Consider the following 14,287-nt stretch of genomic DNA (forward strand, 5'->3'; position numbering starts at 1 on the left):
GTAAATTAGAGATGTATTAGGATTAGGGTCAACTGTGAGTAACAAAAAGTCCCCAAATAACAGTGGTATAAATAAGATAGCAGCCTACTTCATTCAAGTAAACAAAGTTCAGAACTAGTATATGACTCCTTGGAGTTAGGGACTTGAGTCCTTTTTGCCTGTTGGTCCCCCATGTGTGGTTTCTATTTCTAAGGTCACCTCTTGGTTCAAGATGGCTGCCAGAGCTCTGGCCATCACGGCCTCATTCCAGCCAGCAGGAGAGAGGAGTGGAAAAGAGGTAGCCATGGGCACATGCCAGCTGTCTTTAAAGAAGTTTCTTGGGGCCATGAGCAGTGGCTCACGCCTGTAATCCCAGCACTTTGGGAGGCAGAGGCGGGTGGATCACCTGAGGTCAGGAGTTTGAGACCAGCCTGGCCAACATGGTGTATTTTTAGTCTCTACTAAAAATACAAAAATTAGCTGGGCGTGGTGGCGGGCGCCTGTAATACCAGATACTCGGGAGGCTGAGGTAGGAGAATTGGTTGAACCCAGGAAGCAGAGGTTGCAGCGAGCCAAGCTCGTGCCATTGCACTCCAGCCTGGGTGACAGAGCAAGATTCTGTCTTTAAAAAAAAAAAAAAAAAAGGTTTCTTGGAAACGACTTTGCTTAAATCACAGCGGGGAAGCTGGGAAATGAAGTCTTTGTTCCAAGTGGTCCTGTGCCCATCTAAATAAACATCAGGTGTGTCATTTCTAAGATGTGAAAAATAGATACTGGGGGACAGTTTGTAGTCTCTGACTTTGGGGATTCCTCATGGTTATGGTTTTTAAACAAGATCACTCCCAGGAAGTTCTTAGCCTAGGGTCTGGCCCAGAATAAGCTGCGTGGTATGAACTTGGATGTGTTACCTCCCCTCTCTGAGTTTCACATTCCTTTCCTCTGACATGAGAGCTTAATGGTTAAAGTTGGACTTGAGTCCCTTTAGTGTTAAGACCCTAATACTAGCCAGCAGAGGGCAGTGTTGCAGAGGACAAGGGAGCAGCGGGGGCTCCCAGAAAGGCTTCAGCAGCCTCAGGAACTGCAGAGCCCAGCGAGGAGTCCTGACCCAATCTGCCCGCGGCTCCCTGCCACCCCAACAGGTGTAAATTGATGGTTCTAACACTGACTGTGGGAGCTTGTGCTGCCTTACATTTGATCATGTTATTAAATAGCAATAATTATTTTTGGTGTGAAGACAGAAATGCTATTTTAGAAATTTTGGAAGAAGCAGTAAAACATAAAGAAGGAAAATAAATTCGCCCCGATCACACACCCAGCTATAACCGTGGTTGGCATTTTTATGGTATACGTCTTTTGAGTATTTTTTGTAAGCAGTTTTTTAGCATGAATAAATGTGATATTATATGTAATAATAGCAAATACCATAGCTCTTACTAAGTACCAGCTACTATTCACCGCACTTTGCATATATTAGCTCATTTAATATTCGTGAGGTTGGCACTGTTAGTATCTTTCCCATATTGTGTTGAATCCAATTTATTTGTGATTTGTATGTTGTGACCATCTTTTCCATGTCATCAAACACCATGTAACCACATCATATTTAATGGCTACGTTAGAACATTCCAGTGTAGGAACGTGTCTCTTTATCTAAGACTGAACTGTCAGACTCTGGGATTTCTAGTTTTTTGTTATTTTAACAGCTCAGATGCATGTCCCTATACCTTCATTTCCCCCACTTGCCTGATATTTGCTCAGGATGAATACCTAGAAATGGAATTCCTGGGTCAAAGGTTGTGAATGTCATTGGCTTCCAGAATGATAGCAACAATTTAGACTGTTACCCCAGGGAGGGAAAAGACCCTTTTGTGGTGGTGGGTTTGTCGCTGAGTGTCCAACTCAACTCTGTTTGCTAGATGAGCTTGTTGTGGTCTAGAGGGAAAGAGGGGACAGCACTTGTTTACAGACTGTCAGAAAAGCAGGACAGAGCCAGCCTGGGAACCCGGGAGGTGTACTCCTTCCCCGACTCCTCATGCCCTGTAGAGGGCGCCAGTGTGCCTGGCCACCCATAATGGGTGGGGTGGCCTGGCTGCTCCGCTGATGGGCATGTGCAGCCGTCGGTGTGGAGATGCCCGCCTTGCTCGGCTTCTGAGGCAGGTTTAGCTGTGGGATGCCCGTTGCTGCAAAGCACCATCTGGCAAAAAGTTCACTGTTTTTTCTTAATTAAGGTGAGCGTGATCTGTGAACACTTTCCTTGATGATCTAACAGTCATTACTGTGTAGATTTTATACTGACCCCCAAATCACATTTTCAAAATTTAAAATTAAATTAGAATTAAATGTCAGCAGCAGGAGGTGTGGCTGGAGCAGGCTGGTTTGTGGGGGGCTGGGGAAGAAAGTGGTTGGTGCTGGGCCCTAGCCCTTATCCCCTCCCCTTTCCTCCTTCAGCCCCAACGGCTGCTCAGGCTGGTCTCTTCGCAGCACGGCACCCATGTCCTGCTCCTCTAGGCTCCAGGCCTTTCCGTATTCTGGCCCCTCACTTGGTCTGGAATGCCCCTTCTGGTCCTCACTGGCCCAGCTTAAACTGTCATTCAAGCTCAACTCACTCCCCACAAAGGCGCCCTCCCTGCACAGCAGTGGCGCCCTTCCTCTGTGTTCTCCCAGTTCCCCTGCGTCCCCCATAGCACACCAACATCATCTGCTTCTCCGTGGCGCTCTGTCTCCTCTGCCCCATTCTGATCTTGCTGCTGTGGGGAGAGATCCAGAAGCCTGGCATTGGCGCAGAGCAGACATGGGTGTTGTGCGGTTACTGGGAGGAGAGCTGCAGATGCCACATAGCTCCTGGCTTAGGTGGAGGGGCGGATGGTGGCGCCATGCCCCGAGAAGCAGGAAAAACATGGAGTCTTTCCCACAGAGTTGGGAGCCCTGCTGGGGTCTTGTCTAACCCTCAGCCTGTCTTTTTCAGCTTCGAAATGGAGCTCCCCTCACCAGACTGCCGAGTGACAAGCTGAAAGCAGTCATCCCCCCATTCCTACCTCCTTCCAGTTTTGAGCTGTGGAGCTCTGATCGGTCCCGGACGCGTCACAACGGGAAGGTAGACCCCATGAAGACCGTGCTGCCCCAGAGAGCCAGCAGGGGCCACCCTGTGGGTGGCGGGGGCACAGACACCGTAAGTTGTCTTCTGACACACTTTTACACATCACTCACTGCTCGCTGAAATCATGGTGTGTTCCAGGCAGAGGGACCTCAAACTGACAAATCCAGAAGGATTGCAACGTTTTTTTTTTCTTTTGAGTGGATGATATCCTTTTGTCTAATGAAGCCCTATAGAGCAACTCAATATGGAAAATAGATTAAAATGTTGAGGTAGCAGGGAACATCTGTCCCCTTACTGGAACCCTAGAGCTCCAAGGAGCACAGTTTGAAGACCTGATGTATCTAATCCAACCTTCCTTTTAGTAGATGAGGAAACTGGGACCCAGGGAGTGGGAGTAATAGCTGAAGATCACCAGCCAAGTGCGGGTAAACCACGATCAAGAGCAAACACTCAGTGGCAACTGTGTGTGCTACTGGTGTTTTCTTGTGCCCAAGAGTGTGACTTCTATCCTTTTGACTGTATTGGTTTCTAACTTGGTGGCTGTTGGTCTGTTTCTGAAATTGACAGCCCTGTCAATGTGGAAGGTATCTCTGTGTATAGCCTGTATCTAGATGGTAGATGCAGCAAACGGGCAAGACAAAGGGATTCAGGACTGACCCTGTCGCCGTGTGCTGGGTGATTGAAGAAACTTATAGCCTCTATCTCTGTAAGATGGGGCTGGCCCCAGCACTCACTGCTGCCTCCTAGGGCTATGGTAGTATCAGATCACCAGCAGGAGACCAAGAGCCTGGCGCCTGGAGATGCTCTCAAAACAGGCAGGACAGGTTTGCGTTTAGTCCGCTATTCTCGATCAGGTAGGAACATGGGGGAGTTGTAGAACCCATCCCTGAGACCTCTTCTATGGCTGTGTTTCCTTGATAATTTAACCTTAGAGGGACAGAACATTAACTTGACTTGCTTCATTTGCTCAGTGAACATTCACTGAATCCCACTGCCATGTAGCCCAGTCAGCCCCGTTCTGCCCTAGAAGAGGCGGTGGTCTGGGTGGCAAAGACACAGGCGCAGAACATGAGGCAGGGAGCAGTGTGAGGAGTGTGCGAGCACCAGAGAGGTGACTGTGTGTGGTAGGACACTCAGGAGGCCTCCAGGCAGAGGCAACAGCTGAGCTGGGATTTGCAAGCTGTGGAAGAGTTTTCTCCCCAGTGGAGTGCAGGCAGCAGCATCCCAGGTAGAGGGAGAGAGAACATGAGCTATAGCCTTTGTAAGTGTGTTCTGTTTTGCTTACTCAGCAGATGGGCCTCATTCTGGGCCCTGGGGATCTTGTCACTGTCCTTCCCTTAGGAGTGCCCACAGTGTGGGGCCAGGGCCCTGGGATCTGTCACTGTCTCTCCCTTAGAAGTGCCCACAGTAGAGGACCTACAAGAGGACCTTTGTTTTGGTGTCCTATGGCTGCTGTAACAAGTCACCTCAAACTGCATGGCTTAAAACAACAGAAATGTATTCTGTCACGGTTCTGGAGGCAGAAACCCTGAAATCAAGGTGTCAGCAGGGCCCCGCTCCCTCTGGAGGCTCCAGGGAGATCCGTTCTTTCCTCTGACAGCTTCTCTTGACTCTAGGCTTCACTTGGCTTGTGGCTGCGTCACTCCAGTCTCAGCCTCCATGGTCACATTGCTTGCTTGTTTGTCAAAATTCCCTCTGCCTTTTCTCTTATGAAGATACATGTGATTGCATTTAAAGACCACCTGGAAATTCCAGGATAAGCTCCTCCTCTCAAAATTCTTGACTTGAGCACATCTTAGGTAAGCACATATAAGCTCATCCTCAGTCTTGTGCCTCATAAGGTAACAGTCAAAGGTTCTGGGAATTAGGACAGTGTGTATCTTTTTGGGGGCGGCGATTCAGCCCACTCCAACTTTAATCATATCTACTGAGTGCCGCCTTTGTGCCGAGGCCAGAGCTGGGTACCAGGCATACAGCAGAGAACCAAGTCCCCATGGAGCTGACAGTCCACTGGGGCATCAGACACACAGGCAGCCGCAGTAAACGTACACTCACAAGCCGTGGTAAGAGTCACAGTGTAAGTGAAGAGGGTGCTGGAAGGGAGCACAGCCATGTGTCGGGGAGCCAGCCCTACACGGGAGCCCATCTTAGACCAGAGCCCACATTACACCGCTTAGGCAGTGAAGGCCTCCGAGACCTGAGACCCAAGGACAGGGAGGAGCCGCTGTGGGAGGAGCCGCCAGGTCCATGTAGAACAGGCTGCCTGGGCAAAGGCCCCAAGGCACAAAAAGGATCAGCAGGAAACCGAAAGGAGGTTGGTGTGCCTGGAGCAGAGCAAGTGAAGCAGGGGGTGGAGTGAGTTCAGGGTGGAGAGGATGTGACCGGGAGCCCTGGCACCAGAGACAATGGGGCCAGGAAAGGCACCATGAAGGATGTGGGGAGGAGAAGACCCATTCCAGGCTGAGGGACCAATAGGGACAGCATCACGGAAGCAGGCTTGGAGTTGGGGAGCTGGTTACTGTGCCAGGTGGTGCTGAGGGGGCTAGATTTTGTCCTGGATGTGCTGAGGCCTCCATGGGTTGTCAGTGAATAACATGGTCAGGTTTTTTCTTGGAAGGCCCTGGAGTTGAATGAGACTGAAAGCAAGGTGGCTCATGGGAAATGACGTCACATGGGTTCACTGAGCTGATGGGTGAGTTGTCAGCACATAGAAGCAAGCTCTATCCCTCAGGGACTCCCCTGCTGGGCCCTGGCAGGGCCGTGCTGGGCACAGCGAGCTCTGGTGGGGTGTGCACCACCTGAGCGCAGGAACCCTCACACTGATCTGCACGGCTGGAGGGAGGAGCAGCCTCCCTAAGTGCTGTACGTGCCTTATTCTTGCAGACACCAGTCAGGCCTGTTAAATTTCCAAGCCTCTCCAGAAGCCCAGCCTCTCCTGCCAATTCTGGAAACTTCAACCACTCGCCTCATTCATCGGGCGGCTCCAGTGGGGTAGGAGGTGTGAGCCGGCATGGTGGGGAGCTGCTTAACCGCTCAGGTGAGTAGCTGGGCAGGGCCACTCAGGGAGGTGGGATAATCCCTTGGGACTGAGGGTGTGCGCTGCCCAGATATTCAGGCTGCAGACAGTGGCAGAAATGACCGCACAAGAGGGACTTTCTCCTTGATGTGGCTAAGAGATTTTTCAGTGAATTCACAATTCACATTTTACACAGTTTCTTGGGGATGCGGGTGGATGGAGATGGAGGAAAATAAAGTCCAGAATGCTCTCTTTTTTTTTTCTTGGATTAAAAGAAATGCGTGCTGGCTCAAGCCTGTAATCCCAGCACTTTGGGAGGCCGAGACGGGCGGATCACGAGGTCAGGAGATCGAGACCATCCTGGCTAACACGGTGAAACCCCGTCTCTATTAAGAAATACAAAAAACTAGCCGGGCGAGGTGGCGGGCGCCTGTAGTCCCAGCTACTCGGGAGGCTGAGGCCGGAGAATGGCGTGAACCCGGGAGGCGGAGCTTGCAGTGAGCTGAGATCCGGCCACTGCACTCCAGCCTGGGCGACAGAGCGAGACTCCGTCTCAAAAAAAAAAAAAAAAAAAAAAAAAAAAAAAGAAATGCGTGGTGTTTTCACAGTGTTTAAAATCCCTGAAAGTTAGAGCTTGGACCTTCTCATTCTGCCCCTTCATTGAACAGATGAGGAAAATGAAGCTCACAATGGGCAAGAGATTTGCTTAGGGTCACACAGCAAGTTGGTGGCAATTAGGTCTCAAAGCAGAGTGCCCCAAAGTTATGGTGGGCTTGCAGCATACTTTCTAGTCCTCCCTAAGGTCATCCAGGATTAACCAAACCAGCTTTGCAGGAAGGCCACTGTATTAGTCTGTTCTTGCGCTGCTATTAAAGACATACTCAAGACTGGGTAATTTATAAAGAAAAAGGATTAATGGAGTCACAATTCCACATGGCTGAGGAGGCCTCACAATCATGGCAGAAGCTGAAAGGCACAACTTACATGGCGGCAGGGCAAGAGAGAGCTTGTGCAGGGAAACTCCTTGTTATAAAACCATCAGATCTCATGACACTTATTCACTACCATGGGAACAGCACAGGAGAGACCCGCCCCCATGATTCAATTACCTCCATCAGGTCCCTCCCGTTACATGTGGGAATTGTGGGAAAATGCAATTCAAGATGAGATTTGGGTGGGGACACAGCCAAACCATATCAGCCGCCCTGCTTCTAGTGGAAAAAGCTTTAAGACCAGATGAGCCAAGAGACTGAAACAAAGTATAATCTCACCCGCTACAGATCATCATTATCATTTTCATATATATATGTATATATATCTGGAAAGTGTTTTTGTCTAGATTATGAATATTTATAAAAAGACACAATAATTTATGGAGCACTTAATATTTGTCAAGTTGCATGCCAAGCCCTTTGAATGAATATCTCCTTCAGTGCCCCAGCAGCCAATGAAGTTACCACCTCTGTTTTACAGATGGGGGATTGGGGCTAAGGACAGTTAGATAACTCGTCTGGGGTCACATAGCTATTAGTAGGCAGAGCCAGGATCCAAACCCAGGCAGCCTGACTTCAGAGCCTGTTCTTGGAACCACGTGCCTTTCTAAACTATAAACTGCTCTGTAACTTACTTTTTTCTTTTTCCTCACATTGCTAGATTGTGAGCACCTTTTTATGCTGATGCATATATATCTACAGCACCTTGTTTAATAATCAAACAGTGTTCCATTTGTATGAGGCATCACAGTTCATTTAACCAATTCCCTGTGTTGAACACTGAGACTGTTCCTAGATTTTTGCTTTTTGTAGGTAATACCTCCCTTCGTAATACCTTCATGCTTCCATATTCACCTATATGTTCAGTGATTTCTGTTACTTAGATTTGCTGGAATCAGGGTGACTGAGTTTGTGAGTATGCCTATTTTTGAGGCTTTTGATGTTTTGCCCTCCAGAATGGCTCTCTTTAAACATGTGAAATATTTACAGCAGGGCTTGGCACATAGTAAATCCTCTATAAATGTTAGTCATTAGTGTCCCCTCTTGAGTACCTCCCAGCCCTGAGTATTATCACTTTCTTCCTTTGTTTGTTTGTGTTTTGTTTTGTTTGAGATAGAGTCTTACTCTGTTGCCAGGCTGGAGTGCAGTGATGCAATCTTTGCTCACTGCAGCCTCCACCTCCTGGGTTCAAGCGATTCTCCTCCCTCAGCCTCCCGAGTAGCTGGGACTACAGGCGCCCGCCACCACACCCAGATAATTTTTTGTATTTTTAGTAGAGACGGGGTTTCACCATGTTGGTCAGGCTGGTCTGGATCTCTTGACCTTGTGATCCGCCTGCCTCAGCCTCCCAAAGTGCTGGGATTACAGGCGTGAGCCACCACACCCGGCACATTTCTTTTATAATAGTTCGAGGTTACCTGTAGATTTGGGGAAGCAGGGTGAGGGAGATGGCAGTCAGGGTTCAGTCAGGAAGCAGACCACTCTGAGCATTATGGAATTGGGAATGTATTGACCCAGTCTTGGGGGTGGCCACATAAAGGGAGAGTGAAAGGGTGAGGGACCACTCACTCACTAGCCCTCCTGAAACCCTGGTGCAGCCGGACAAGATGGTTTGTGCAGCTTCTGGTGGGCACTGCAGAGGGACTGCTATGGGTATCGGGTGCAGGGTGTTGCATCTGTGCCTGGTGGGGGCTGGCACGAGCTGGCCATGGCAGGGGGAAAGCGAGGATGGGCTGGGTTTTTCCTGTGCCGCTGCTTGCCACCTCTTACCATCACGCCTTTGCAGCACAGAGCCTGCTGCCTAAACTTCCACCTCGCGGTTCTCCTGCAGAGTTCTCCTGTTGTCAGCCCTGTCCTGGAGCCACATGGGGAAGGGAGTCTGGGAGACTGACTCCAACCCAGTCATCACACGACAGTCCACCACCCTTGTGTTGGAGTAAGCCCTCTGTGCCCACGGTGTTCACTCCTTTTGTGTTTCCTCAGGTGGCAGCATAGACAATGTCTTGTCCCAAATCGCTGCCCAGAGGAAAAAAGCAGCTGGATTATCGGAGCAGAAACCCAGCCATCGGTCAAGCCCTGTGGGGCCAGCACCGGGGTCCAGCCCATCTGAGCTTCCAGCCTCCCCTGCAGGTGGCAGCGTTCCCGTTGGCAAGGTGCTTGTTCTGTGTGTCTCCTCCTGTTACACTCAGATTCTGTCCTAACGTGGCCCACTTGCCGGGGAGCATGGGCAGTGCCTTAGTCGTGGGACAGGACTAAAGACAGGTCCCTTCCAGCCAGCCACTCCTGGGCTTCATGAGAAGGGCTGAATCGGTCCCCCGCACCAGGCATTTACCTCCCCTCACATCTCCAGGTTTGAGGAGCACTGGGCTGCTGCACAGTGGCAGGGTGCACACCCACTTCCTGCAGCCCCACAGGTCACCCAGCACATGGCACACTTTTGTTCCTTGATGAGGATGAATGGTTTAAGAGCATGAGTTGAGGAGCAACCTGCCTGGGTTCAGCTCTCAGCCCCACACCTCAGCATTCAGAACAGGGCCTGGCACAGGGTAAGCCCAGGTCCGTGTTGGCTGTTCCTATTGACAGTGTTCTTAGTGGTCTTTGTTGTCCTTCAACCTTATTCATCCATTGTGTACATCCTGGGAGCATCTGCTCTGTGCCTGGCACAGCTAACAGTGAGGACCCAACTGTGAACTGGGAAATTTGGCGACCACTCTAAGGACACAGGCAGTCACAGCTCACTGTGACGGGTTGTTGTGGAGCAGCAAGGATGCTGTAGGGGCACAGGTGGGGGGCCCTACCCAGGTTTGATGGCATCAGGGCCATCTGGATGGGGATCTGAAGGATGAATGAGGCTGGAGCCAGGTGAAAGGGGTATGGGTGGGCCAGGGGTATTGGTGCGACTGTTCTGGGGTGAGGGAACAACTTGTGTAGCACTCCAGAGGCTACAGGGAGGAGCTGAAGGAAGGACGTGAGCAGGACAGAGCCGGGACCTTGTCTCCCTGCTTCTGGGCGTTGTGCTTCCATTAATGCAGCCAGAGAACAGTCACCACATTGTTAGCGTCTACAGATTATGCAGTAGACAAGAAAACATAGATGCCTTCCTGGAACGAGAAGTTTTTTAGTGCCTTCAGACTCTGCCTCTGCCTCCTGAACCTCTTCGCCTTGGTTGATTTCTGGTGTGAGCCCAGAGTGCGGGTTCCTAGTCGTGAATGTGAACTGGCTCCTCGACCAACTGGCTCCCTACTAGTGCAGCATAGCCCTTTCCTCCTCTGAGGGGACTCTATGTCCAGGCATAACCCTACTCTTCATAGTTCTTAGATGTCATAAGCTTCCTTCTGTGAGAAAAGTCTGAACACAGAAAGCCTCCCTCATCCATGGACCTTTGCCCACCAAAGAATCACCTCCAGAGACTTATGCTCCCAGGATGTACATGTACTGTGTGAGAAATAGTCATTTTCTGCCCAGCTACTGTTGGTTACACAACTCTTTTTGTTATTTAAGATCCCTTATGCAATAGGACCTATATAATTAGATTCCTTTTACAGTGTAGCTCCAAAAAGATTCTTTCTCCGTATACATTCACTTATTTTCCATTTTTTTATCTTCAAAATAATTTGTGTAAAAGTCCTATACGATTAAGTTCCTTTTATAATTTGGCTGTGGGGAAAAAAGTCTCTACTGATACTTCGATATATTTTATCAGATAGTAAGAATTTTTATAATTATTGTATTTCTTTCTTTACCTTTGCTACTAGGAAACTCAGCTACTCATGAAGTGTACTGTTTTGAGGCTTTGATACAGTGTTTCTTTGTTGTCTAAAATTTTGTTTATTTTCTGATGGTCTTATTGGATGTGTTATATATTAGCTTCCTTTAATTTTTGTTGGAAATAAGCAGACATTTCCAAGTTATAAATTACATTAACTATTATTTATTATATTAAGTATTAACTATAATTTTGATGTATTGATCATACATTATATATAAGTATATTCTGATGACAGGAGATTGTATCAAAAGATGCATTCAGGAAGCAGTAAACTGGGGAAACCATCCATTTCAACGATCACCTGACATTTGTAACATAATGTTAATAGTATGTTATGATCTTGGGGAGCTGTCTAAAAATTCAGATTTCTGGGCTCCACCCCAGCATACCTGAATGAGACTCTCAGGAGAGAGTCTGGGGAATGTTTTTCCTGCCAGAGCGTCTGTTGCAGCCAGCCCAGTCCAGGGCTCATAGAAACCACAGCCTTAAATCAAAGGACACAGAAGTGGGTTTTCTATCCCAGCAGCAAAATAGAGAGATGAAGTGCTTTTTCAAAGATGACCTTAGTAAAAATTAGAAATTAGTATTCAAAATATGAGCCTCCTGAATCTGGTTTTTGTACTTTGCCTAAAATAACTCGCTGTAATGGTGGAATATCCACAGGGCATGGCATCTAGCAGGGCCATGAATCAGTGTGATATGAGCTCCAGGAGACACGGCATAGATGTCGTTAGAGTGTGCACCAATACTTCCCAGATCTCTGGAGGCCAGAAGGCCTGCTAGATATATCAGCTTTCTGTTCCTACCCTAAAACTCAGTCATTTCAGACAAAAACATAACTTAGCTGCTTGTATGTTTGTGGGTCGGCAGTTTAATCTGGACTTATGTGGGCAGTTCTCTGGTCTGCAGGGATCACTCACCTGGATGGTGGCCAACATGGCCAGGACAACTGAGCCACATGTGTCTACAGCAAGCCTGGACATGTTCTCATGGCAGTGGCTAAAGGCATGGGTTGAAAACCAATCGGATTGTTTAAGCAAGTTAGTATGCCTACAGCAGGACAGCATACAGAACTATGTGCAGAGGGAAGGGTAGAGATGATGTCCTTAACAGAATCAACTTACCACTCAAGGGATATTGAGAACAATTCAAATATTTCACAGAATCCCAAATAATCTTATATTTCCCCACCTCTTGCCCAGTATGTTGCCCATATGGTCCAGAGTATCATGTTACTCGCTTTTGGCTGGGATAGATCTGTGGGGATATATTAATTATCTCCTGCTTAATCAGAAATTCTATTTGGGATTGTCTGTCTTCATGGAAAGAGCAGAGAAAAGAGAGAAGAATATATTAGTGGTGTAGCCAGCTTTTTGGTAAAGTCTTTCAAAATCTCAGGGAAGGTCTTCTTTTTCCACTCAGGCATATAATCAGCTAGAAGGAGCATTAAAGTCTTAGTAGGAAGAAAGATATATCCATTTATGCTTAGAAATCTCAGTCTATACTCTGTAATATGTACAATTTGTAGCAAAATTTACAAGACATACAAAAAGACAAGAAAAACCACACTCCTTAGAAATGAAGCAATCATGATAATCAGATCTGACAAAGGTGTTAGAATATTTGACAGGGAATTTTTTTTTTTTTTTTTTTTTTTTTTTTTTTGAGGCAGAGTCTCGCTCTGTCACCCAGGCTGGAGTGCAGTGGCCAGATCTCGGCTCACTGCAAGCTCCGCCTCCCGGGTTCACGCCATTCTCCTGCCTCAGCCTCCCGAGTAGCTGGGACTACAGGCGCCCGCCACCTCGCCCGGCTAGTTTTTTGTAATTTTTAGTAGAGACGGGGTTTCACCGTGTTAGCCAGGATGGTCTCGATCTCCTGACCTCGTGATCCGCCCGTCTCGGCCTCCCAAAGTGCTGGGATTACAGGCTTGAGCCACCGCGCCCGGCCTTGACAGGGAATTTTAAATAACTAAGATTAATATGTTAAAGGTCCTAATAGAAAGTATAAACAACATGCAAGATCTTATGGGTAACTTTGGGTAACTGTTTTAGTAGAGAGATGGAAACTATGAGAAAAAACCCAATGGAAATGTTAGAAATAAAAAAAAAAAAAACAGTAATGGAGTTGAGAAATACCTTTGACAGGCGCCTCAGTAGACTTGAGGCAGCCAGGGAAAGAATCAGTGAACTTGAAGTTAGATCAGTAGAATTTACCCCAACTGAAACACAAAAGAAGAAAGAAGAAACACATACAAAACAAACAGTACTCAAAAGTCATGGCATGATATCAAATGCCATAGCATAGAGATAATTGGAATCCCTAAAAGAAGAGAGAAAGGTGGAGCAGAAGGAATATGTAAAGAAATAATGCCTAAAAAATGAAAACAAATAATGGTTGAGAATTTTCTCAAATTAATGACAGATGCCAAACCACAGATCCAGGAAGGTCACAGAACACTAAATGGGGTAAATATCAAAAAGAATATACCCCTCCATATTATGTTTAAACTACTGAAAATAAGCCAAAGAGAAAATCTTGAAGGCAGCCTTTTCTTGAAGGAAATTACATACAGAGAAACAAAAATAGGAATTATAGCAGACTTTTTGTCAGAAATCATGCAAATCAAAGACAGTGTTGTGACATCTTTAAAGTACTGAAAGAAAAAACTAGAGTCATGTTGGCTCGTAAAATGAATTGGGATTATCTCCTCTTCTAGTTTTCTAGAAGATACAGTGTACAGTTCTTATTACCTTTTCCTTAGATGTTTGATAAAATTTGCCAGGGAAACCATTTGGGCCTGTCATTTTCTCTTTTGGAAAGGTTTTAACTTACAGAATGAATTTCATTAATAGATATAGGACTATTCAGGTGTTCTATTTCTATTTGAGTAAGTTTTTGTACTTTGTATCTTTCAAGGAGTAATTCCCTTTTATCTAAGTTGTTGAATTTATGGATATAGAGTTGTTAATAGTATGTATCTATTACCATTTTATTACATAGGATCAGTAGGAATGTCTCCTTTTTCATTCCTGCTATTGGTAATTTGTGACTTCTCTCTTTTTTTCTTAATTAGTTTGGCTAAAAGTTTATCAATTTTATTGATGTTTTCAAAGAACCAACTTTGGTTTTATTGATTTTCTCTATTTTTGTGTTTTCAATTTCATTGATTTCTGCTCTTATCTATAATTTCTTTCCCTCTACTTTCTTTGGGTTTTATCTTGTTCCTCTAGTTTTTTTATGGTGGAAGCTTAGATTACAGTTTAGAGATCTTTCTTTTTTTCTAATACAGATATTTAATGCTATAAATTTACCTCTATGTGATGCTTTTTCTACATCCCACAAAATTTGATATATTTTAATTTTAATTCAGTTCAAAATATTTTCCCCTTCTCTTTTTTTTTTTTTTTTTTTTTTTTTTTTTTTTTTTTTTTTGT

The 14,287-nt window shown here is 46.5% G+C and overlaps 1 protein-coding gene across 3 annotated transcripts in view; it reads left to right on the plus strand.

Annotated features, from left to right (window-relative positions):
- The window catches only part of ANKS6 (ankyrin repeat and sterile alpha motif domain containing 6), a 65,893-nt gene that overhangs the window by 18,842 nt on the left and 32,764 nt on the right, over window positions 1-14,287 (plus strand). For all 3 annotated transcript variants that reach the window (XM_025360402.1, XM_025360403.1, XM_025360401.1), the window contains exons 9-11: window positions 2,945-3,148; window positions 5,960-6,113; window positions 9,068-9,237. In XM_025360402.1, coding sequence (XP_025216187.1) covers window positions 2,945-3,148; window positions 5,960-6,113; window positions 9,068-9,237 — 528 coding nt within the window. The remainder of the gene's footprint in view (window positions 1-2,944; window positions 3,149-5,959; window positions 6,114-9,067; window positions 9,238-14,287) is intronic.

Source organism: Theropithecus gelada, chromosome 15 (assembly GCF_003255815.1).
Source record: "Theropithecus gelada isolate Dixy chromosome 15, Tgel_1.0, whole genome shotgun sequence".
In the NCBI taxonomy this organism is placed as follows: domain Eukaryota; kingdom Metazoa; phylum Chordata; class Mammalia; order Primates; family Cercopithecidae; genus Theropithecus; species Theropithecus gelada.